The sequence below is a fragment of the Piliocolobus tephrosceles genome, chromosome 2, assembly GCF_002776525.5.
Source record: "Piliocolobus tephrosceles isolate RC106 chromosome 2, ASM277652v3, whole genome shotgun sequence".
Lineage (NCBI taxonomy): Eukaryota > Metazoa > Chordata > Mammalia > Primates > Cercopithecidae > Piliocolobus > Piliocolobus tephrosceles.
Genome location: NC_045435.1, coordinates 95,107,878 through 95,134,856, shown reverse-complemented (window position 1 = coordinate 95,134,856; position 26,979 = coordinate 95,107,878). Strand labels below are relative to the sequence as shown.

The 26,979-nt window shown below is 40.6% G+C and overlaps 1 protein-coding gene across 4 annotated transcripts in view; it reads right to left on the bottom strand.

The window, feature by feature from the left end:
• ULK4 (unc-51 like kinase 4) overlaps nt 1-26,979 on the bottom strand; it is a 711,191-nt gene that overhangs the window by 303,732 nt on the left and 380,480 nt on the right. For all 4 annotated transcript variants that reach the window (XR_003309577.1, XM_023231716.3, XM_026454879.1 and 1 more), the window contains one exon: nt 11,134-11,239. Coding sequence is in view for 3 of the 4 variants with exons in the window: in XM_023231716.3 (XP_023087484.1) it covers nt 11,134-11,239 (106 nt within the window). In the remaining variant the exon portion in view is untranslated. The remainder of the gene's footprint in view (nt 1-11,133; nt 11,240-26,979) is intronic.

The following is a 26,979-nucleotide window of genomic DNA, read 5'->3' as shown; positions in this document are numbered from 1 at the left end:
GAGAAAAAGGAGCACTTATACTAGTGGGAGGGTAAATGAATTCAGCCGTTGTGGAAGACTGTGGTGATTCCTCAAAGGCTCAAATATAGACATGCCATTCAACCCAGCAATCCCATTACTGGGTATACAACCAAAGGAATATAAATCATTCAATTATGAAGACACATGCACACATATGTTCACTGCAGCACTATTCACAATAGTTAAGACATAGAATCACCCTAAATGCCCATCAATGATAGACTGGATAAAGAAAACATGGTACATCATGGAATGTTATGCAGCCATCAAAACAAAAACAAGATCATATCCTCTGCAGGGGGACACGGATGGAGCTGGAGGCTATTGTCTTTAGCAAACTAACACAGGAACAGAAAACCAAATACTGTGTATTCTCATAAGTAGGAGCTAAAAGATGAGAATACTTGGACATACAGAGAATACCACATCCTGGGCCTTTCAGAGGGTGGAGGGTGGGAAGAGAAAGAGGATCGGGAAAAATGACTAATGAATACTAGGCTTAATAGCAGACTGATGAAATAACCTGTACAATAAACTCCCATGACACAATTTTATTATCTATATAACAAACCTCCACTTGTATCCCTGAAATTAAAAGTTTTTAAAAAATACAAATACATTATACAAGAAATGATAATAGTGCAGTAACTTCTGAAATGTAGGAAAATAAAAGATTTAAAAGAACTAGTTTTGTTCAACTCTGTGTAAATAGAATTGAAAGTGTGTAGGAAATAAAAATTTCCAGGAAAATATAATTTACTAGAGCTGATTCTAAAAGAGATGGAAATTTTTTTTAAAGTTTCATTATTACTATAGAAATAGAGAAAATTATCACAGAGCTATCACTACTATCATACCACAAAAAGAGAGCACCAGCCAGATGACTTCAAGAAGAAACTCTACCAAACTTCTTTTTTTTGAAATGGAGTCTAGCTCTATCACCCAGGCTAGAGTGCAGTGGCACAATCCCGGCTCACTGCAACCTCCACCTCCCAGGTTCAAGCGATTCTCCTGACTCAGCCTCCCAAGTAGCTGGGACTACAGGCACATGCCACCATGCCTGACTAATTTTTGTGTTTTTAATAGAGTCAGGGTTTCACTGTGTTAGCCAGGATGGTCTCCACCTGCTGACCTCGTGATCTGCCCACCTCAGCCTCCCAAAGTGCTGGGATTACAGGCATGACCCACCGCGACCGGCCCAAACTTTTAAGGAGTAGATAATTCCAATAATACATCAACTTTCCAGAAATACAGAAACAGGAAAAAAAATTTTTTTTTAATGAAGCAATATAGCATTAATATTAAAATCTGGGCGAAGAATGTTTTTCTCCCATCAAAAATGAACAAACAAAATCACAGACCAATCACACCAATGAATGGCAATGAAAAATCCTAAATAAAATATTTGCAAAGAACCAAAGTAGCACAATTAAAGAACTGTATATCATAAGTGTGGTTACTGACTCAAACACTAGGATAGGTTCAAAGTTAGGTAACCGATTAAATATAAACCATTATATAAATAGATTCAAGGAAAAATTATTTGATCATTTCTATAGAGGCCAAAAAAGCATATTATAAAAGTCATTATTCCTGATTACAAAAGAAACAAAAATAAAATTAAAATAGAAGAGTACATCCTTAACCAGAAAAAAAGATCCTCAGACAAATCCAACCCATCTTCTACCCCACTCTCTTTGAATCCTGTAATTAGACCAGAGGGGAAAAGTAGCATCATAAAAATTGGAAAGAAAATCATCATTATTTGCAATTATTATATGACTGGAAAACTAAGAAAATCACCTAAAAATAATAAAAGAATCAATGTAGTTACAAAATTGCATATACAGAAATCAAAAACTTTCAAACATATTTAAAACAACAAATTGCAGCCAGGCATGGTGGCTCACACCTGTAATATCAACCAGTGCTTTAAAAGTCTGAGGTGGAAAGATCACTTGAAGCCAGGAGTTTGAGACCACCATGGTTAACATAGCAAGACCCTGTCTCCATCAAAAAAAAGGAAAAAAATTAGCCAGGCATGGTGGCATGTGCCTGTTGTCCTAGTTACTTGGGAGGCTGAAGCGGGAGGATCACTTGAGGCCAGGAGTTCAAGGCTGCAATAAGCTCTGATTGTGCTACTGCACTCCAGCCTGGGTAACACATTGAGACTCTGTCTCTAAAATAAAGTCAAATAAAATAAAATAATTTAAAAATAAATTGGAATATATAATGGTAGAAAAGTCCTCATTTCTATTGAATGCAAAAAAAAGATACAACACTTAGGAAGACATAAACTTAACAAGAAATGCACAAGACCTATGTAAAGAAAACTACAAAAAAATCTCTGAAGAACATACAAGTGCCTTGAACAAATGGGAAAGCAAAACATGCTCGTAGGTCCAAAGACAAGCAACCTCATGTGCTCTTGTGGAAATTTAAATTGTCACATCACTTAGAGCAGCCTGTCATTATCTACAAAAATTACATACGTATATATCCTTTGATCTAACAATTCCAATTCCAGGAATTTCTCCTATAAATATCCTGCTCCTGTGTGAAGGGATACATATATAAAGCTATTCATTGTAGAACTGTCTGTAACAGCAAAATATTGCAACAACACATATCTACCACTGAAGCCCTGGTTAAATAAACTATGCTACATCCATAAAACAGAATAGCATGTTGCTGATCTCTATATACCAAAGCCCCACAACTGTTGGCAATATTTATCACAGCGGGTAAGTGCATATTTTTCTTAGGGGAGGAAAAAAATATTACTAGCATTGAAATATAATGACCACGTAGAAACAGAATTCTAGGCCGGGAGCGGTGGCTCACGCCTATAGTCCCAGCACTTTGGGAGGCCCAGGTGGCAGATAACCTGAGGTCAGGAGTTCGATGCCAGCCTGGCCAACATAATGAAACACCGTCTCTACTAAAAATACAAAAATTAGCCAGGCATGGTGGTGGGTGCCTGTAATCCTTGCTACTTGGGAGGCTGAGGCAGGAGAATTGCTGGACCCTGGGAGGTGGAAGTTGCCCTGGACAGAGATATCACCACGGCACTCCAGCCTGAGCAACAGAGTGAGACTGTCTTAAAAAAAAAAAAAAAAAGAAACAGAACTCTAAATTCTTGGGTGGGCAGGGGGAAACTAGAACAGTGAGTTGGTAATTTTATTCAGTGACAGATTTTGTCCCAAGCCTTATTCCTGTGAAAAATTCCAGTTGATAGCTTCTATTTTATTAACATAAGAGAGAACGATATACAGTCATGCACTGCATAATGACGCTTCAGTCAACAGTAGACCGCCTAAATGATGATGGCCCCATAAAATTATAATAAAGTTGAAAATTTCCTGTCACCTAGTGGCATCTTGATGATCCTGATCCTATTTAGGTAAAGGTTAATTTGCATGATTTTGTTGTAGTTTTTAACACAAAAGTTTAAAAAGTAAAAAAAAAATTAATTAAATTTAAATATAGAAAAAAGCAGCCAGGTACAGTAGCTCACACTTATAATCTCAGCAGCATTCTGGGAGGCCGAGGGTGGCAGATCACTTAAGCCTAAGAGTTCAAGACCAGCCTAAGCAAGATGATGAAACCCTGTCTCTACAAAATAATAATAACAATAATAAATTAATTAACTAATTAGCTGGGCATGGGGGCATGCGCCTGTAGTCCCAGCTGCTAGAGAGGCTGAGGTAGCCTCCTACCTGAGCTCAGGGAGTTCAGGCTGCAGTGAGCCGTGATCACCTAAATGCACTCCAGCCAGGGCAACAGAGTGGGACTCTGTCTCAAAAAAACAAAACAATAAAAACAACAACAACAAAAAGCTTATAGAATAAGGACATAAAGCTACACCATGTGCTTGTGTTCCAAGCTAAGTGTTATACAAAAGAGTCAACAAGTAGAAAAGGTTTTTTAAGTTATGAAGTTTAAAAATTATAGTAAGCTAAATTCGTATGGAACAAAGAAAAAACTTTTTAAAATATACTTTAGATTCTAGGGTACATGTGCACAACGTGCAGGTTTGTTACATAGGTATACATGTGCCATGCTGGTTTGCTGCACCCATCAACTCGTCATTTACATTAGGTATTTCTCTTAACACTCTCCCTCCCCCAGCTCCCCACCCCCCAACATGCCCCAGTGCATGATGTTCCCCACCCTGTGTCCAAGTGTTCTCATTGTTCAATTCCTACCTATGAGTGAGAACATGTGGGGTTTAGTTTTCTGTTCTTGTGAGAGTTTGCTAAGAATAATGGTTTCCAGCTTCATCCATGTCCCTGCAAAAGACATGAACTCATCCCTTTTGATGGCTGCACAGTATTCCATGGTGTATATATGCCACATTTTCTTAATCCAGTCTATCATTGATGGACATTTAGGTTGGTTCCAAGTCTTTGCTATTGTGAATAGTGCTGCCATAAACATACGTGTGCATGTGTCTCTATAGCAGCATGATTTATAATCCTTTGGGTATATACCCAGTAATGGGATCGCTGGGTCAAATGGTATTTCTAGTTCTAGATCCTTGAGGCATTGCCACACTGTCTTCCACAACGGTTGAACTAATTTACACTCCCACCAACAGTGTAAAAGTGTTCCTATTTCTCCACATCCTCTCCAGCACCTGTTGCTTCCTGATTTTTAAATGATCACCATTCTAACTTGCATGAGATGTTACCTCATTGTGGTTTTGATTTGCATTTCTCTGATGGCCAGTGATGATGAGCACTTTTTCATGTGTCCTTGGCTGCATAAATGTCTTCTTTTGAGAAGTGTCTGCTCATATACGTTGCCCACTTTTTGATGGGGTTGTTTTTTTCTTGTAAATTTGTTTAACTTCTTTTGTGGATTCTGGATATTAGCCCTTTGTCAGATGGGTAGATTGCAAAGATTTTCTCCCATTCTGTACTTGCCTATTCACTCTGATGGTAGTTTCTTTTGCAGAAGCTCTTTAGTTTAATTAGATCCCATTTGTCTATTCTGGCTTTTGTTGCCATTGCTTTTGGTGTTTTAATCATGAAGTCTTCGCCCATGCCTATGTCCTGAATGGTATTGGCTTAGGTTTTCCTCTAGGGTTTTTATGGGTTTAGGTCTAACATTTAAGACTTTAATCCATCTTGAATTAGTTTTTCTATAAAGTGTAAGGAAGGGATCCAGTTTCAGCTTTCTACATATGGCTAGCAGTTTTCCCAGCACCATTTATTAAATAGGAAACCCTTTCCCCATTGCTTTTGTCAGGTTTGTCAAAGATCAGATGGTTGTAGATGTGTGGTGTTATTTCTGAGGCCTCTGTTCTGTTCCATTGGTCTATATATCGGTTTTGGTGCCAGTATCATGCTGTTTTGGTTACTGTAGCCTTGTAGTATAATTTGAAGTCAGGTAGCGTGAAGCCTCCAGCTTTGTTCTTTTTGCTTAGGATTATCTTGGCAATGAGGGCTCTTTTTTGATTCCATATGAACTTTAAAGTAGTTTTTTCCAATTTTGTGAAGAAAGACATTGGTAGTTTGATGGGGATGGCATTGAATCTATAAATTACCTTGGACAGTAGGGCCATTTTCACAATATTGATTCTCCTATCCATGAGCATGGAATGCTTTTCCATTTGTTTGTGTTCTCTTTTATTTCATGGAGCAGTCGTTTGTAGTTCTCCTTGAAGAGGTCCTTCACATCCCTTGTAAGTTGGATTCCTAGGTATTTTATTCTCTTTGTAGCAATTGTGAATGGGAGTTCACTCATGATTTGGTTCTCTGTTTTTCTCTTATTGGTGTATAGGAATGCTTGTGATTTTTGCACATTGATTTTGTATCCTGAGACTTTGCTGAAGTTGCTTATCAGCTTAAGGAGATTTTAGGCTGAGATAATGGGGTTTTCTAAATATACAATCATGTCATCTGCAAACAGGGACGATTTGATTTCCTCTTTTCCTAATGAATACCCTTTATTTCTTTATCTTGCCTGATTGACCTGGCTGGAACTTCAAACACTATGTTGAATAGGAGTGGGGAGAGAGGGCATCCTTGTCTTGTGCCAGTTTTCAAAAGGAATGCTTCCAGTTTTTACCCATTCAGTATGATACTGACTGTGGGTTTGTCATAAATAGCTCTTACTATTTTGAGATACATTCCTTCAATACCTAGTTTATTGAGAGTTTTTAGCATAAAGGTCTGTTCAATCTTGTCAAAGGCCTTTTCTGTATCTATTGAGATAATCATGTGGTTTTTGTTACTGGTTCTATTTATGTGATGGATTACACTTATTGATTTGTGTATGCTGAACCAGCCTTGCATCCCAGGGATGAAGCCCACTTGATCATGGTAGATAAGCTTTTTGATGTGCTGCTGGATTTGGTTTGCCATTATTTTATTGAGGATTTCTGCATCAATGCTCATCAGGGATATTGGTCTAAAATTCTCTTTTTTTATTGTGTCTCTGCCAAGTTTTGGTATCAGGATGATTCTGGCCTCATAAAATGAGTTAGGGAGGATTCCCTCTTTTCATTGATTGGAATAGTTTCAGAAGGAATGGTACCAGCTCCTCTTTGTACCTCTCTGGTAGAATTCAGCTGTGAATTCATCTTGTCCTGGACTTTTTTTGGTTGGTAGGCTACTAATTATTGCCTCAATTTCAGAGCCTGGTATTGCTGTATTCAGAGATTCAACTTCTTCCTGGTTTAGTCTTGGAAGGGTATAGTGTCCATGAATTTATCCATTTCTTCTAGATTTTCTAGTTTATTTGCATAGAGGTGTTTATAGTATTCACTGATGGTAGCTTGTGTTTCTGTGGGATCTGTTGTGATATTCCCCTTTATCATTTTTTATTGTGTCTATTTGATATTCTCTCTTTTCTTCTATATTAATCTTGCTAGTTGTCTATTAAGTTGTGGATCTTTTCAAAAAACCAGCTCCTGGATTCATTCATTTTTTGAAGGGTTTTGTGTTTCTCTATTTCCTTTGGTTCTGCTCTGCTCTTAGTTATTTCTTGCCTTCTGCTAGCTTTTGAGTGTCTTTGCTCTTGCTTCTCTAGTGCTTTTAAGTGTGATGTTAGGGTGTTGATTTTAGATCTTTCCTGCTTTCTGTTGTGGGTATTTAGTGCTATAAATTTCCCTTTAAACACTGCTTTAAATGTATCCCAGAGATTCTGGTACATTGTGTCTTTCTTCTCACTGGTTTCAAAGAACATCTTTATTTCTGCTTTCATTTCGTTATTTACCCAGCAGTCATTCAGGAGCAGGTTGTTCAGTTTCCATGTAGTTGAGCAGTTCTGAGTAAGTTTCTTAATCCTGAGTTCTAGTTTGATTCCACTGTGGTCTGAGAGACAGTTTGTTGAATCTTTTATATTTGCTGAGAAGTGCTTTACTTCCAATTATGTGGTCAGTTTTAGAATAAGTGTGATGTGGTGCTGAGGAGAACGTAAATTCTGTTGATTTGGGGTGGAGAGTTCTGTAGATGTCTATTAGTTCTGCTTGGTATAGAGCTGAGTTCAAGTCCTGTATACCCTTGTTAACCTTCTGTCTCGTTGATCTGTCTAATATTGACAGTGGGGTGTTAAAGTCTCCCATTATTATTGTGTGGGAGTCTAAGTCTCTTTGAAGGTCTCTAAGGACTTGCTTTGTGAATCTGGGTGATCCCGTATTGGATGCATATATATTTCCGATAGTTAGCTCTTCTTGTTGAATTGATCCTTTTGCTGTTATGTAATGGCCTTCTTTGTCTCTTTTGATCTTTGATGGTTCAAAGTCTGTTTCATCAGAGAGTAAGACTGCAACCCCTGCTTTTTTTTGCTTTCCATTTGCTTGGTAGATCTTCCTCCATCCCTTTTTTCTTTTGACCCTATGTGTGTCTCTGCATGTGAGATGGGTCTCCTGAATACAGCACACTGATGGGTCTTGATTCTTTATCCAATTTGCCAGTCTGTGTCTTTTAATTGGAGCATTTAGCCCATTTACATTTAAGGTTAATATTGTGATGTGTAAATTTGATCCTGTCATTATTACGTTAGCTGGTTATTTTGCCCATTACTTGATGCAGTTTCTTCATAGCATCGATGATCTTTACAATTTGGCATGTTTTTGCAGTGGTTGGTACTGGCTGTTCGTTTCCATGTTTAGTGCTTCCTTCAGCAGCTCTTGTTGTAAGGCAGGCCTGGTAGTGACAAAATCTCTCAGCATTTGCTTGTCTGTAAAGGATTTTATTTCTCCTTCACTTATAAAACTTAGTTTGGCTGGATATGAAATTCTGGGTTGAAAATTCTTTTCTTTAAGAAGGTTGAATACTGGCCCCCACTCTCTTCTGGCCCATAGGGTTTCTGCCAAAAGATTTGCTGTTAGTTTTATGGGCTTCTCTTTGTGGGTAACCCAACCTTTCTCTCTGGCTGCCCTTAACATCTTTTCCTTCATTTCAACCTTGGTGAATCTGACAATTATGTGTCTTGGGATTGTTCTTCTAGAGGAGTATCTTTGTGGTGTTCTCTGTATTTCCTGAATTTGAATGTTGGCCTGCCTTGCTAGGTTGGGGAAGTTCTCCTGGATAATATCCTGAAGAGTGTTTTCCAACTAGGTTCCATTCTCCTCATCACTTTTAGGTACACCAATCAAACGTAGATTCGGTCTTTTTCCATAGACCCATATTTCTTGGAGGCTTTGTTCGTTTCTTTTTACTCTTTTTTCTCTAAACTTGTCTTCTCAGTTTATTTCATTAATTTGACCTTCAATCACTGGATTGAATTGGTTATTGAAGCTCGTGCATGCATCACAAAGTTCTCGTGCCATGGTTTTCAGCTCCATCAGGTCATTTAAGGTCTTCTCTACACTGTTTATTCTAGTTAGCCATTCGTCTAACCTTTTTTCGAGGTTTTTAGCTTCCTTGCGATGGGTTAGAACACACTCCTTTAGCTCAGAGAAGTTTATTATTACTGCGTTTTTGAAGCCTACTTCAGTGAACTCATCAAAGTCATTCTCCATCCAGCTTTGTTCTGTTGCTAGAGAGGAGCTGTGATCCTTTGGAGGAGAAGAGGAACTCTGGTTTTTGGAATTTTCAGCTTTTCTGCTCTGGTTTCTCCCCATCTTTTTGGTTTTATCTACCTTTGTTCTTTGATTTTGGTGACCTACAGATGGGGTTTTGGTGTAGATGTCCTTTTTGTTGATGTTGATGCTATTCCTTTCTGTTTGTTAGTTTTCCTTCTTACAGTCAGGTCCCTCAGCTGCAGGTTTGCTGGAGTTTGCTGGAGGTCCACTCCAGACCCTGTTTGCCTGGGTATCAACAGCAGAGGCTGCAGAACAGCAAATGTTGCAGAATAGCAAATATTTCTGCCTGATCCTTCCTCTGGAAGCTTCATCCCAGAGGGGCAGCCACTTGTATGAGGTGTCTGTCAGCCCCTACTGGGAGGTGTCTCCCAGTTAGGCTACACGGGCATCAGGGACCCACTTGAGGAGGCAGTCTGTCTAGTCTATTCTCAGAGTTCAAATGCCATGCTGGGAGAACCACTGCTCTCTTCAGAGCTGTCAGACAGGGATGTTTCTTTCTTTCTTTTTTTTTTTTTTTTTGAGATGGAGTCTCACTCTTGTCCCCCAGACTGGACTGTACTGGTGCAATCTCGGCTCACTGCAACCTCCAACTCCCCGCTTCAAGTGATTCTCTTGCCTCAGCCTCCCGAGTAGCTGGGACTACAGTCGCCCGTCACCACACCTGGCTAATTTTTGTATGTTTAGTAGAGATGGGGTTTCACCAAGCTGGCCAGGCTGGCCTCAAACTCCTGACCTCAGGTGATCCACCAGCCTTGGCCTCCCAGAGTTCTGGAATTACAAGCATGAGCCACTGCACCCAGAAAAGTTTCTTTCTTTTTTTTTTTTTTTATAAATCGAGTGTAGCCTAAGTGTACAGGGTTTATAACGTCTACAGTAGTGTACAGCAACATCCTACACCTTCACATTCACTCACCACCCACTCACTGACTCCCTCAGGGCAACTTTCAGTCCTGCAAGCTTTATCCATAGTAAGTGCCCTATACAGGTGTATCACCTTTTATCTTTTATATCATATGTTTACCACATCTCTTCTATGTTTAAATACACAATACTTCTATGTTTAAATACACAAATACTTACACCTCTGTGTTATAAGTGACTACAGTATTCACTACATGTTTGTAGCCTAGGGGCAACAGGCCATATGTACCATACAGCCTACGTGTATAGTAGGCTATGCCATCTAGATTTGTGTAAGTACACACTATGGTGTTCACACAATGATAAAACTGCCTAATGATGTATATCACAGAACACACTGCTGTAGTTATGCAATGCATGACTGTACATGATTTTTAGAATTGTAACAGTACAGACGTGCATAAGATATAAAGTAAACCACTGTCAACACACCTAGTCTCATTTTCCAAGGTGCTTTTGGTTATATCTGTTTTTGATTAGCAGTCTTACAGTTCAAATGTTTGTATCCTCCAAAACTCATGCTGAACCTTAATCCCCATTATAATGGCAATAAGAGGATGGGAAATCCAACTATGGTATTTGAGAGGTGAGAACTCTGAGAAGTAGTTAAGATTAGATGCGATCATTAGGATGGGATATTAGTCACTTCATAAGAGGAGGAAAAAAAACCTGAGCTAGCAAGCTCAGCTCCTTCACCATGTGATGCCCTACACTGCTTTTGGACTCTGCAAAGAGTCTCCAATAGCAAGATGGCCCTCACCACATGCAGCCCCTCAATCTTGGACTTCTCAGCATCCAGAACTATACAAAATATATTTCTTTTTGTTTTAAATTACTCAGTCTCAGGTATTCTATTATAGCAACAGAAAACAGATGAAGACAGACAGCGATCAGTCTAAACACTATGAGTACACTTCTATTTCTTGGTTAGTCATCTTTAAGCAGTGCCTATTGACTTTATGGCATTAAGAGAATGAATTATCTTAGAGAAACCATCGCACACTTCCAAATTTTGCTAGTGATATTACTTAAAAATTCTTATCTATTTTGACTCATCAACTTTAAATGGTACTTCTAGACTCCACGCTATATAAGATGAAGAAACGTACAAACAGGCAAAACTCGATCAGAGAGTAATTCTGTGAAGCATTTACCTTGTTCATAAAGTAGTTTCATATTCGAATCTTTGCAGGCAACTAGATTGTTGAGTAACGCAATCACACTTTGCATGGTATTACCCAGAATGCTCTCTTGATGTTCCTGCAATAGATCATAATTCCCAACATAACCATACAGAAATACAATTACATCATCATAAAGACAAATGAACAAATGATCTCCATTTCTTCATTCTTTGCACAAGGTTAAACAATTACCTTTTTGCACTTTAATGAAGCACATCCTTCTGTGTTAAGACAAATCCCATCAGTGAGCTGAGTGAGCTGGGAGGGAAGGTAAATCACTCAGACACCAGTGCTGCAGTACGGACTCCCCTGCCCATGAGGTGAGAGACAACACATGGTCCTCTATGCTTTAGGTGGGTGACAAAGGAATTCAAGTATGTAGAACTCAGAAGACCATGCTTGAAGATGAGTTTGAGATCACAAAAGAGAACTACTTCAAGCAAATATTTCTGCAGTTTCAACATTATGCTGGTACTGATATTTTCCCACTTTAGTACTTTTGATCTGATTTATTATATTACTGCTTCAGTGCAATAAGCTACATTTGGACCTAAAAGAGTGAATTGTGAATTTTGCTTTCCTCAACACTTAGCATCATACAGGAGGGAGTAACTTAGGTCCTAAAGAGAATGGAAAATGAGTTATTCTTTAGTCTTAATTTCTCATTTTAAAGGCAAAATCATTTCTTTGTCATTTTTAAAAGGTCTTACAAACAACTTGCTTTGCTTTTGTTCCCTTTTTCATTGCTGTGAATACTTTTTAAAATTAAGCAATTAACACAGATTATAACTGAAATTATTAAATTTCATATAATTCAAAACTAAAGAGGCAGTCTTTGCAGTCTGGAAGTAGGATGAGGCAAGAGAGACACACAGGGTGCAAAATGTAAGGCAGTACTCCTCAATGTCAGGTTCCTATAAGTACCTACTGAGAGTGAGGACTCCTAGGAGTCTAGCTTGCCCCGCTCTAAGTCCTGTGCCCATTCACCATGACTATTCTGCTAACAACTAATCCAACCCCAAAAAGCAACAAGCATATTAATTAGTAGGCTTAATCTAGACCTCTTCATATTCATTTTCTCCACTCCTCACCCACAGAGAAACATATGGTTTGCTGTGAGGTTGTTTTTTAACGTATAGCTATTTTGTGCCAGGCACTATAGTAGGCACTTGAGGTATGCTAGTGAACAAAGTCCCCTATCCTCACGTAAATAGACAGCAAAAAGCATAATAAATAAGTGAACTGTATAATGTATTAGAAGATAGCAGAGTACTCTGGCAAAAAAGAAAAAGGCAGAGCAGGGAAGCAAGGTTGAGAGGGCAGCAGTGGGGCTGCACATGATTTGAAATTGGGTGGTCAGGGTAAGACTCATTGAGAAGGTGTCATTTAACAGAATTTTTTTTTTTTTTTAATTTTTGGAGATGAAATCTTGCTCTGTCGCCAGGCTGGAGTGCAGTGGTGTGATCTCGGCTCACTGAATCTCCACCTCCCGGGTTCAAGTGAGTCTCCTGCCTCAGTCTCCCGAGTAGCTGGGACTACAGGTGTGTGCCATCATGCCTGGCTAATTTGTGTGGGTATTTTTTTTTTTTTTTTTGTATTTTTAGTAGAGACAGGGTTTGACTGTGTTGGCCAGGATGGTCTCGATCTCTTCACCTCATGATCCATCCACCTCAGCCTCCCAAAGTGCTGGGATTACAGGCGTGAGCCACCATGCCTGGCATTTAACAGAAATTTTATTTTACTTTTTAAATGCTGAAGCCTCTTGGTATCTCTTAATTCATTTTAATAAGCTTTTGCTTTTAAATAACCTCAGCTTTATAGAAGAGTTTCAAAGATAGTACAGAGAGTTTTCATATACCCATCACCCAGTTTTCCCTCATGTTAACATCTTACCCTAAACATGTTATATTTATAAAAACTAAGAAATTTACAGATATTAACAACTCAGCTACAGACTATTCAAGTGGCACCAGTTTTCCACTGATGGCCTTTTCTCTTCCAGAATCCAATCAAGGATCCTTATTTTACATTCAGGATTATTTATTTTTGCAACAAATACTAAGTGCCAACTATTCTAGGTAGTTGGCTTGTATCAGTGAACAAAACAGAAGAAAAGTCCTGCCCTTATGGTGTTTACCTTGTACCACGAGGAGAAGACAATAAATAACATAACAAACAATTACAAGATATGTTAGAAGGTGATATATGCTATGAGAGAAAATAGGGAACAGGATAAGGTGGCTTGGAGTGCTGCAGGGGAAGCTGCAATGCTAGAGCAAGCAAAGCATAGCTCCTTCAGAAAATGACATCTGAGCAAAGATTTGAAGATGTAGACACGTGTTCATTCTCTTAATATACTTCTAGACTCTGTCAGCTAAGTTTCTTTAGGATTGTTGCATCTATGTTCATAAGTGATACTGACTGATGAGTGATACCCTCTTCTGATTTTAGTATCCATCTCATGCTAACTTTGTCCATCCATTTTATTCCAAAAATATTTATTGTGCATCTAATATGTGTTTCTAGGAGATCTGGTAGAACTCACTCATACAAGCAACTAGCCTCCATACATTTCTACCAGTTGTGTGGAAAAACACACATAAATTCAAAGTGCTTTTTCTCTTCTCTCACTCAGTAATAATCAACACAGGAGACTTCTGTGACCAAATGTGTGGGGATTTTCCCCACACATGAAGCAAGCAATCGATTCTGCAGCTGACACAAGCTGAGTGTTCTCTGATTCAACTCCACACCATCTATCTGGAAATAGTATCAGACCCCACAGGGCGAGGGCTCAGTCCCACAAGGCTACGCCCTCCTCCCTTATTCTGACACTCGTCGCAAGTCTGGGGCTCTGGAACTTCTGACCCACCAGCATCAAGTTGGGGCTCCCGTGATTCCCTCTTTGGGTTCAATTAATTTACTAGAGCGGCTCTCAGAATTCAGGAAAACACATTTACCGTTTCACTATAAAGGATATTACAAAAGACGTGGATGAAGAGATGCATAGTGCAAGGTATGGGAGAAGAGCTGTGGAGCTTCTGTGTCTTCCCTGGGCACACCACCCTCCAGCAACCTGTATCTATTCAGCTATGTGGAAGTTCTCTGAACTTTGGGGTTCTGTTACAGGTCCTTTGGGGTTTTTATGGAAGCTTTGTTAGGTAGGCAAGACTGATTATATCACCGGCCATAAGTGATCAACCTAACCTCAGCCCCTTTCGCCTCCCCAGAGGTTGGGGATTGCGACTGAAAGTTTTCAGCCCTCTAATGTTGCCTTGGTCTTTCAGGTGACAAGCCACCATCCTGAAGCCACCGTAGGGGATGCCAGCCATCAACTCATTAGCATACAAAATGACAGCAACTGAAGACAGAGTTTCTAAGGATTTTAGGAGTTATATGCTAGGAAACAGGGGAGAAGATCAAATATATACTTCACAATATCACACCAGTAGAACTTAAAAAGAAACTGAAAAAACAAAACACTTCTACTCAGGCATCTACAACATCTTCAACCAATGTGGTTATTTCTATTTCCCTAGAAAACCATCTACAACATCTAGATTTTCAAACATGTTGTAATAAAATCCTACAAAGCATTCTATTACACCTTCACAAAACTTTCCTGGACCCTATTTATAATGCCTTTTACACGGTGTCCCCTCTCTCTTGTTGATCAGACTCACCAAAGCTTTATCTATAGATGATATCAGACTTTTCAACAAACCAGCTTTCCATTTCAATGACTACCCTACTTGTTTTTGAGTTAGTCATTATGAATGACTAACAAATTTCCCACTTATCTCTCCTAGGTATACGGTAGAATGGCATTTCCCTGCCTGCTTGGAAAATGACACTAGTGATGAAAATGATACTTGCTTTGGTCAATTAAACTCACATGGGCAGAAGCATTAAGAGCCAGTGACAGCTTCATCATCCTGTCTTTTCCTCTGCCCCATGATCTTCTAGATGGTGAGGCTTCTAATGGCCTGGGTATCAGAGAGAGAACAGGAAGCAGAGAATCCAGGAACCTCTTGATTGGACAACCTCTCTATTGACAAGGCTTACAAAAATACCCACACTGAACCTGGCTCTGAAACTGCTTTCTCAGCAGATTTGTACCTCCCACTGATGAGAGCCACTTGATTTCATATAGGTTTTGCCATGTATGCCATTGTTTAACACAAGACAAAGTATTTGCTTTCCAAATACTGAGGACGAAAAAATTTGAACTTCAGAAACACAAGCTTAAGAGCACTTTTGCAGTGAATGTTAATGTTTGAATGTTTCACTGACATCAGCTTAAGAAGATTAATGTGGAAGCGATGGTCTGCCACCAATTTCATCTAATTATTCTTACAGTTGGTTGGAAGGAAAGGGTGATTAATAAGCACCAAGATGACACTACATGTTACTCGTGATAAAATAACTAACGATACATAGAAAACCTGTTCTTGTGAAGAAAGTGAAGCTAATAAATCTTTTATTTTTGGTCCCATTTGGTAAAATGACACATACTGCTCCTTGTTCAAAGACCCATCTGTCAGCAAATATAGGTCAGTCTTACTAGAAATAAAACTATTGTTTCTTTGAGATACACATTTTTGTAACTAAATGCACATTTCCTACAATATCCTTGGCAATAACTTTGCTCATTCTGAAGTCAATACCTCAGCTTTTCCTGTACGCATGAGTGAGTGCCACTTGTTGATATAGGTACTTCCTTCAATACAAAAACTAACTCACCTTAGACGCTAAGAACACAGAATCAGATCCCAGTCAATCAGGTCCTGGGGCCCCCTTCCCGGAGGTCCCAGAGTCACTGCAGAATAAAGGCCTCTGCCTGCCCCACTACTCAATATGCAGAGGGGTATAAAACTAAGGTACACTCTATCAAACTTCCCCACTAACATTATTACTAGGAGTACTTAGGAAAAAAATATCTGATGCACAGAATAAAAAAAGAGATGAATAATCCCATAACCAGTCTGGAGGAAATTGTTCCACTTCTGTTCTAGATGTTATTAAAAACACTGTTTTCTTTATTGTCTTTGTTGGTTTATAAACTATCCATAGATCATGAACTTTGCTCAGAATAAAGGGCTTTATAAAAATTATATTACAGAATTATCTTTACTTGCTCTTCCTTCTTATAGGTATATATGCCTTCTTACATAGTGCAGTGGAGGGAGACCTTGAGAGCACAGTAATTGCTTCTGCTCAAGATGATGACACGGTTCTCTAGGTGAACTAAGAGAGCTACTGCTCTGGCCTAGAGCATCATTTCCCCAGAAAGAATGCTAAACCCATGCAAAGGGCAGTTGAGAAGGTGTAAATGTGAATTGAGCATACTTCTATCAACTTGTATCAAACTGTGCTATTTCATTTATCTTAGCAACTTTAATAAGGTTTTTTTCTTGTTCACTATCTATTAGCTTACGGGGGTAAACCATGCATTGAAAAACATTACATTTGCCTCTTAAAGTCAGAGGAGAGGAATATATGAAAAGAGAAAACTTGAGAGTAAACATGTGGGGCTCAACTTCTTCTTGGGTATAACTGGAAGATTGGTGGAAAGAGACAAGGGTGTGTGCATGTTTTATTCAAAGACCATAGGTCAGAGCTGGAGGGGAGGGATGATTCTGACTAAAGACTATTTCATCATTAGATGCTCCTCTGGGAGAGCCCCTCCCACTCCTCCAAATTTAAGACTGAATTCCAGGGTAAAAGAGCAATACAGAAAATTAGGTAAAATCTTGATATATATTTTTTTTCAATCCTCACAGCTCATTAATAAAGCAAGGAGTCTATACTTTTGGTGCCCTGACACATGCAAGGAGAGATGAAAGCAGGTGAAGACCTGCAACAAGGCTTTCGGGACAGGGTCAGGGGCCCAGTTACAAGCAGAGCTGCCACAGGGGCCCGAGCTGGGGCAAGACAGCACTGATAATGTATTGAGAACTTACTATGTGCCATGTCCGGTACTCCACTTCACCTACATCATCTCATTCAACCCTTAGAAAAACATGGAAGGGGCTATCGTTCTACTGTTTATATCAATAAGAATTGAATGTTAGTGAAGTCAAGTGTAACTTGCCAAACTCTTCATTGGTGAAGCTGGGATTTGGTCTATGGGATGGCAGAAGCCTTGCCCCTAATCACCATGAAGCATTGCCTAGTGATCAGAGGAGGGCAGCGTGCCAGGATCACCCAGGCTGGTCAGCACACTCCAGGTTAACCAACACCACCTGTGGACCCACAGTGTTACCTGGGAGAAACTGAAAGAAGCCTAGAGTGGGGGCGGGGTGGGGGGGGTGAAAATCTGAGAAACACTAATCTGGGGCTGTAATGGTGATGCTTATCCTTCCTTTCATTCCACAACATTCCCTGTCCCCTCCCCCCACCACTGGAATCTTCTGGCTTCATAAGCGCCCTCAATGTTTTTCACTACACTGTAAGATGTATAACCCACATGCCTGTAATCCCAGGACTTTGGGAAGCCAAGGTGGGAGGATCACAAGGTCAGGAGATTGAGACTATCCTGGCTAACATGGTGAAACCCCGTCTCTACTAAAAATACAAAAAAAAAAAAAAAAAAAATTAGCCGGGCATGGTGGCAGGTGCCTGTAGTCTCAGTCACTCGGGAGGCTGAGGCAGGAGAATGTCATGAACCCAGGAGGTGGAGCTTGCAGTGGGCCAAGATCACGCCACTGCACTCCAGCCTGGGTGACAGAGCAAGATTCCATCTCAAAAATAAATAAATAAATAAATAAAAAGATGTATAACCCAAGAAGCATGATGTGGGTATTAGGCAATTACAGGAAAGGAAAAAATGAGCACAAAATAAAAATACATACTAGGGCCACTATCAACAGTCATATTATTCAGACACTTGTGTTCACACTGACTGATGGGGGAAAAAGGAAACGACTCGCAGAAGATGGCATCATTGAGAGCCCACAAAAGGCAATCCCACTACACTTTAAGATTATGACGAAAATATTTAACTCCTTCATCCATAATCCATAAGCCCAGCTGACCTAATTTATGTGCCTAATACCAGCATATGGACATTTAATAAACAAAACACCTGAGGGCTCTAATAAAACATAGCATTTGCCAGTAGAGATAATTAGAATTGAAGCAGCAAAATTCTAGTGTTTGGCAACATAGATGAAACAACTTCATTAAAATGTACAGTTTCAGCAAATGAAAGGCAGGAGAGCACTGGACCCTGAAGAATCAGCCTTCTCAAAACTAATTGCTTCAGTGCTTAAAGAGGACAGCTCTGAAATACCAAGGGCACAGCAAGGAAACACTAGTAAAAAATGATCAGCCTTTCCAAAGTAGTTTCACTGTAGATAGGGCATGCTACTTTACTCTGATATTTGACAATGTAAATGCCACTGAAAGACTTCAGATGTCTGAATTAAAAGTTTGGTGAGGATCTAAATAGTCAAGTTAGAAAATACCTTTAACAACTAAAAGTAACAGTGAACCATGGTCACTCTCTTTTGCCTTTGGTTCAGGCCAGAATTTAACAACGAATTAACAACTAATTAAAGGACCACAACTAATCGTAGGGATGAGAAACCACAGAGAGAATGAAGAGCAAAGCACACACGTGTTGTGCACACAGCATCTACAATCTCTTAGAAACACATATCACATCCTATTCAACACATGCTTAAACTGCATTTCAGAAAACAAACCTGCTGTTGCTCTAGAGAACAGCAGTCTATCGTGTACTCCATGTACAGTGACACCAAAGTGCTGCTCCAGGATGTACTGGTGCATCCAGTCACTTTCTGTCACAAACATTCTCACACCTGGCTAGATTCCTAGAGCTCTGAGACCCAAGCTCAGAAAAGTCTTCAGAGTATTCAAGTGAAATAAATATGTTTGAGGGCAAGAGGACACATTTCCATATTACTGATGACTTTTCACAAGGCTGTGTCCCAGGCAGCTTAAACGAGACCGACCAACACGGTGAAACCCCATCTCTACTAATACAAAATTAGCCAGGTATGGTGGCGCATGCCTATAATCCCAGCTACTTGGAAGGCTGAGGCAAGAGAACTGCTTGAACTCAAAAGGCAGAGGTTGCAGTGAGCCGAGATTGGGCCATTGCACTGTAGCCTGGGAAACAAGAGCGAAACTCCGTCTCAAAAACAAACAAACAAAAACAAAAGGCCGGGCGCGGTGGCTCAAGCCTGTAATCCCAGCACTTTGGGAGGCCGAGACGGGCGGATCATGAGGTCAGGAGATGGAGACCATCCTGGCTAACACTGTGAAACCCCGTCTCTACTAAAAAATACAAAACACTAGCCGGGCGAGGTGGCGGGCGCCTGTAGTCCCAGCTACTCCGGAGGCTGAGGCAGGAGAATGGCGTAAACCCGGGAGGCGGAGCTTGCAGTAAGCTGAGATCCCGCCATTGCACTCCAGCCCGGGCGACAGAGCAAGACTCCGTCTCAAAAACAAAAACAAAAACAAAAACAAACAAACTCAATAGAATCTAAATTGAGTTCATCTCCCTTTGCCTTCACACTTTCCTTTCTTTTCCTCTTTCTATTGGAGGTCCCACAGCTTGCCCAGTCATCAGCCACAAACCTTAGAATCATCAGGACTACTGCCTCCCTAGTGTCTCCCTCATCTAGTCAGCCACAGAGTCCCTTTGAATCTCCCTTGAGCCCCTCTTGCATCTATCCTCTGCTCTCCATTCCCATTTACCTCCTTAATATCAGGCAATTGGCATCCTTAGCAGGGACCACAGTCTCCTAATGGGTGTCTTAATTTCCAGCCTCACCTCCACTACTGCTACCAGGCTCCTCTTTTTTTTTTTTTTTTTTTTTGAGGCCGAGTCTCGCTCTGTCGCCCAGGCTGGAGTGCAGTGGTGCAATCTCGGCTCACTGCAAGCTCCGCCTCCCGGGTTCACGCCATTCTCCTGCCTCAGTCTCCCGAGTAGCTGCGACTACAGGTGCCCGCCACCACACCCGGCTAATTTTTTATATGTATATATTTTTAGTAGAGACAGGGTTTCACCGTGTTAGCCAGGATGATCTCGATCTCCTGACCTCGTGATCTGCCCGCCTCGGCCTCCCACAATGCTGGGATTACAGGCGTGAGCCACTGCGCCCGGCCCCAGACTCCTCTTTCTAAAGTGGCAGAGACTTTATCTCCAGTTGTGGAGCTTAAATCTGGAAGGCTGTAGGCCAACGCAGGGAACATTGGTTTACAGTAGGCCCAAGGTCATTGCTACCACAGTCCAGTTTCTGTCCACAGCCCTGGTTGGATTTAAAGCCCTGAAAGGAGGGGAAGCCACAAAACTCATCAGACAGCAGATGCAGGGATGTTGTTACTCCCATGCTTTCAATCCAGCATTATGATGTGGGAAACATTCTTACGAGTTTTTGAACCAAATACGGACCCCTAGGGCTAAGAAACAGGAAGTTGAGTTAAACTGAAAAGGCACAAGCCAATTTAAAATTAATTCAGTCTTTTACCTCATAAATAATGTACGTGGATTTCTTAGGAAGAAAGACCAGGATTTAGGGGTCCACGGGGGGAACGCTTGGGGTAGGGTGAAGGTGCTGGGGTAACTGCCCGTGGGCATTTGCTCTGCTAGTTGTACATCAGATAAACAGCCCCTCTGCCAATGTGGTCAGGGCTTCTAGGGGTTGAGCAGGCTCTGACGGGCTGAGGAGGCAGAGGAAGAACACTGAAGCCTGCTTTTCTCCCCTCAGTAGCCAAAAATGTATGGTGCTGTCGCCCCGGGAGTCCGGAGATATAGATTTAAGCCCCTTCTTTTATGTGGGGCATCATCATTTGAAGGCTTCCTCCACCTTTCTGATCAAAGACATGAGAGAAGGCAATTTAAAATTATTATTATTTTAAAATTTGACTGACAGATACTGTAGAGGCCCTCTAGCAGCAGCAAATACAAGTTATGATTAGTGATACATTCCAGCTAGCACAGAAGGGAGTATTTGGATCAACTAGTACCATTTGCCAATCAGTATGCTGAGCTTGTCTTTAGAATTCCAGTCCTCATTCAACACCAATGGCAGTGCACTGTGAATGCCCTTCTGGCAGGTTAATTGTGTCACTTGGCTTTCCTAGCCCTACCCTTTCATGTTATTTAGGCTTCTAGCAGGAAGCTTCCATCCTCTTGGCTCTCAATGCGGCCCTATGCCTCAAGGCAGGAGCAGTGGGCCAGAGCCAATGCTGCTCAGGCAGGAGAACCCTGGCAGCGGAGCCAAAGGGAAGCTGCCAGGACCAGCTCCCTGGGGATGGACTGTGCCCCTTTTATGTATCTGCCTGTAGCGTTGAAAGAGAGGCCAATCTGCCACACAACACAATATCTGAGCTAATGACCAGCCCAAAGTAGGGAGGACAAATGAAGAACTAGAACACATCCAGACATACGACTCCTTTAGTCTTCTCCTCACAACCCTGCCACTGTTCAAAAGCAAAAATAGCAATAAAAATAGTAATAACAAAGTCCTAGCAAACTAAAGTCACTCTTAAAAATGCAGGCCAGATGTTGTTTCCTGAAGCTGGTGTCTGTGGGGAAGGCTGCCTCGGGTTGAAGACTGTTTTCCTCACTTTCCTGTGCCTGCCTGCATCACTGTGGCCATCAAGTATACAGTAACTGTTGGTTAATCTCATCTCTCACCCAATGCTCAGTGCCTTGAGGGCAGGACTGGGACTTTTTTTTTTTTTTTTGAGACTGAGTCTCTCTCTGTCGCCCAGGCTGGAGAGCAGTGGCCTGATCTCGGCTCACTGCAAGCTCCGCCTCCCGGGTTTACGCCATTCTTCTGCCTCAGCCTCCCGAGTAGCTGGGACTACAGGCACCCGCCACCTCACCTGGCTAGTTGTTTTTTGTATTTTTTAGTAGAAACGGGGTTTCACCGTATTAGCCAGGATGGTCTCGATCTCCTGACCTCGTGATCCGCCCATCTTGGCCTCCCAAAGTGCTGGGACTACAGGCTTGAGCCACCGCACTCGGCCAGGACTGGGACTTTTAATCGGGTCCCCAGTGCCTACGTGCAGTCCCTGGTACACAGTGGTCTCTGAAAAATTAATGAAAAAACAGTCCTGCTCAAAGTTGCTTGGGTAAATACAGCTACAGAAGGCACAGACAGTGTGAGAGCCTCCTTCAAGAAATTAACTAGTCAGTGACTAGAAACTGCCTTCAGTTAAGCAATTGATAAACATTTATTGAGCACCTAAAATTTGCTAAGTAATGGTGTGAAGTAGAACTACAAAAGGATAAAAAAGGCCTTTCCCAAAATGCTTTCAATCAATTTATATTCACTTTTGAATAATGTTTGCAAAAAGTGATAAATTCAGATTTTTTACTTTAAGTAAAATACACAAAAATCTCTCACATGCATGCTAAACACTGGTCAAGCACTCATGAAGCATTTGCATTGGCATGGAAACACAGTTTCATGAAACAATTTTAACGAGATTCTCTGTAAAAGGTAACTGCTCACAAACATAAAGTGTCCCATCCTAAAGAAAGAAAATGTCAAGCGAAAAAGAATGGAAAGATTAATTATACACAATTATCACAAGGCAATTTTCAATTTGAGTTGTCTTTTTCTGTGGGAGTGTACAAATTTTTCCTAATGGGAGTTTACCAAGTGTTGGTACTCACAGTCCAGTTTCGAAGAGGTACTAGTAAATCCTGCAGGAAAAAATATTTCAGTGGGAATTGACTAGAGGTTTACGTAAAGCCAAAGTTTTAAAGAATGTAAAAGTATAGTGTGGTATAGGAGAAAAAAAACTGGGCCGAGTCCAGTTCTAAGCCTTGGCCTGCCCCAAACCAGCTGGAAAGCCTAAAGCAAAGCAAGAAAATAAGCTACTAGACCTTGGAAGAATCTTAGAGACTTTTGTAGTTCAATCCTTTAATTTTTTAATTTTTAATTTTTTTTGAAGACATAAGAGGTGTATATATTTATGGAACATATGAGACGTTTTTTGAATACATAAGAGGTGTATATATTTATGGAACATATGAGACGTTTTGATACAGGCATGCAATGCATAATAATCACATCGGGGGAAATGGGGGTATCTACCACCTCAAGCATTTATCCTTTGTGTCACAAATAATCCAATTATACTTTTTTTAAATGTACAATTATTATTGACTATATTCACCCTGTTATCAAATACTAAGTCTTATCCATTCTTGCCCCCACCCATTAACCATCCCCACCTCCCCTCCAACCTCCCACTACCCTTCCCAGTCTCTGGTAACCACCCTTCTATACTCTAGCTCCAAGAGCTCAATTGTTTTTCAATCCTTTAATTTTAAAGACAAAGCAATTGAATCTCTGAAAGGAATATAAAGAGGAGGGTCAGGACTTAAAAGTCCATCTTCCTTTCCTATTACCTCACAATTATTTACCTAAAAATCACATCAGGGCTTATAGAGTCAAAGGTGTAATTTTATACTTGATCTCAGTCAAAAGGCCAAGAAGAGATTCAAGGATATAACTTTAAACGGATAAAATGTTTGCCCACACTGGAGTAACACTGTAAACACTGCTCCCTGGAGCTACACATTTGGTTGCCCTTAACACCTTCTGTGCTAGGTCAGCTCTTACTCCTGAACGGCAAGTGATGAATAGACTATTCTGGAGCAAATGGGAATACCCCAACATAATGCATGCTGACCCTCAAGCCAGCAGTACTTTTTGGATCTAATAGAATTTTTCAGTTTTTGCAGCAGAAGGCTATCTCTAAAGAGGTGATAGTCATCTTACAGTCAGGGTTGAAATTTTAGGCCAAAAGCACCGTTTTCCAATAGAATATTCTAAGCAGGTAACTTAGAACTGCAAGCATGTACATTTATGATATGTTTAAAAATCAGCAGCAAAAGGCAACCTGGATCTTTGTCACTCACCCTGGAATTTGCAGAACTTGGTATTTTATGCATGATCACACTTCTGTTCCCAATTTCCATAACTGAAGGCAATCAGCTTTCCTTTTCTTAGACTCTACTTAGAAAATAACCATTATATTTGTTTACTCACTTTGGAACATTCAATAAGCTCATTTTTGGCCACATAATGACACACGCTATACCATCTTGAAGAATTAATGGCTGCACCAGGATAAAATGATTCCAGGAATATTTCACCTCTCAAATAATCTTTTGTGTCTTTACTGGCATATTTTTATTAACTGGAATTAGAAGAAACTCTAGATATAAGCATAAAGTGAGCAGTATTAATGTAGGTCAATAAATTAATAAATGTAGGTCCAAAATGTTGTTGCTAAACAATCACAGGAAGTGTCAATTAAGGAATCCTGTGGTGGGAAAAGGTTTGGAGGAAGGGATTAATAAACCCACAGACCCTACACATAAGTAGGGTGTGTGCTGGACAAGCAGGAATAATAAGGAAATTCTAGAAGTCAAGAGACTGGCCAACTTGATCAAGGGAGAAAGTGACCATATATTGGCCAGTCTCCATTTCCAAAGTCCAGAAGGGAACCCTTGAGAGCTTAAATTAATTTATTCAGTCAAGCTAGGTTGAGAGTTTCCCTAAGGGCCTTGAGACATCAGGTGCAACCCAACCTTCCTCTTCAGTATCTATTCTGGGACAAATACTTATGGGGTTCTTGGCTATACGCTGAGTGTTTAAGACCCATCTGAGAAGTACTATTTGTCATGTCCACTGTTTCTGCATCAAGGCACCAGCCCTACAAGTCCACAAGAGGCCCCCTGAACAATGGAATGAGGAAATGGGAAAGAGGGAAAGGGAAGGCTTGGTGTTTTTGTATTTTTAACTGCTGTATCCCAATAAATGAGCTTCAGCTTTAAGGGTTTGTATGTCAAAGTGGCTTGATTAAATTTTCCTCCTGAAAATCAAAGCGAAAACCAGAAACCAAAATGAGCGCTAAGAATGAAGGGACAGAGGAAGCGTGTAAGTGAGAAAGGCTAGGGAGAAAGGGAGGATGGAAAGGAAGGAAGAAGGAACAGATGGCTTTACCCATGAAGAAAACTGAGTCCAATGAGGCTAAGCTCAGAACACAACCCCAGTTCCACAGATGCTAGCTCCAAAGGCCTCCCCATCACAAGGCAGCTATACACTTCAATCTGGAACTGGCATTTTTTGCTAAGAGTGAGTCGAAAGACCTGCTGACCCACGTGTTAGAGAGAAGTGCACAGACAGGGTAGCTCTGTCGCTGCACTTGTGTTTTCCTGGCATGACCCACGCCATTACTAACAGACATGGAGCAGAAAAGCAAGTGCAGTCTTTCCCTTTCACTCTCTCTAACTCCAGGCACTTCAAGTTGTTTCTCGACTCTGGAGCACACATGTGAGGACTGCTTTCTTGTTGCCATACTCTCACCTGGCCACCCACTGAGAGTACACAGAGTAATGGTGTCACAGCCTCTTTTGCATGTGAATTTCGATGAGCTGCTAATGACTAGACGAGCCATGCCCTCAGGCTGACTGGCTGGTACAGAATCCTGCTGGTGGTGTCCATGACAATGGATAAGCAGCTGTCACAAGTTTGTATTTATAGGGGTAGAGCACAGAGCAGGTGCTGGTTTTTAGGAGATGTCCCTGAGCTTCAGGAATATCCATACACCATTGTGCACCATTCCGATTTCATTATTAGACAATCTTATTAGATAATCTTAGAATCTTATCTCTCAGGGCACAGATAACAAGTTAAACCAATTTTTATTAAAAAAAAAAAAAAAAAAACCTGTTTGGGAGGCACAAGAAATCATCTATATATTGAAGTTAGGATAGTTTCATTTCCCTATACTATGTAGTTTAACACAATGTAGGCTCTACTACACCAGGGCTAGGGACACCCCCAGAGAGAAAAATGCCAGCAGCAACAACTGTGAACCACGGCATCCAAATCATTGTCACCAGATCCATTAGGACAGAAAAAGAGGTAAAACTTTAGGTAAGTGGAAACACGTTGTTTAAAACCACACAGGTGAAAAGCCCCATCCTTACAGCAACTGAGAGCACCCAGTTGCATCACTGTGCATCAGCTGCCTCATCCAGGTGCATGGCTGGGAGCCCAACCCAGAAGCAAGCAGCAAGGGAGGGCACTGCAGCTTCCAGATGCGCACATGGATGCTGAGAGAAAAGTGATCTTCTGAGGACTCAAGCTAACCTCCAAGGCCCTTTTCTGCCCTAACATTCTTTGATGCTAAACCCAATGCTCTGTTTTTCCAAATTACTCCCAGGAAAGACCACACAGGGAGAATATTTGAATCAAAGGTCAAATAATGTCAAATTTTAACAATTTCTAAGCTTTATGACTACATTCAAACAAAACAGTTCTGCACAATGTCAATTGTATTTGTGGATTAAGGCAAAGATCATTCAAATACAAGTTTTAGCACAAGACTGACATCCTCCATTCACCCTTTCCCAGAATATACACTCATCAATCCAAGAACAATATAAAATTGTAACATATAGCAAGAAAAAAAATCCTCAGAAGCGTACCTTTCTTCAGTCCCGAAGGAATCCTATATTACCAGAATCTAGCTAAGTTACCATAAAGTCCAACTTCATCACACAAATATTGGCCAGGGTAGGTGGGTGGGGAGGCAGGCAGAGGGTACGTTTACCTTCTCAATTATAGGGTTTTGCCACATAGAATGGAAAAACCAGAGGACCCATTCAGACACAATGAATGGATTATAGCTAAGCTCCAACATAAAAATAACAAGAGGTTTTAATGAGAACTTGTATACATTTAAAACACAAACATATATAAACACAGATCTACAATAAACCCTTTACAAAATAATATGTAAACAATTTGT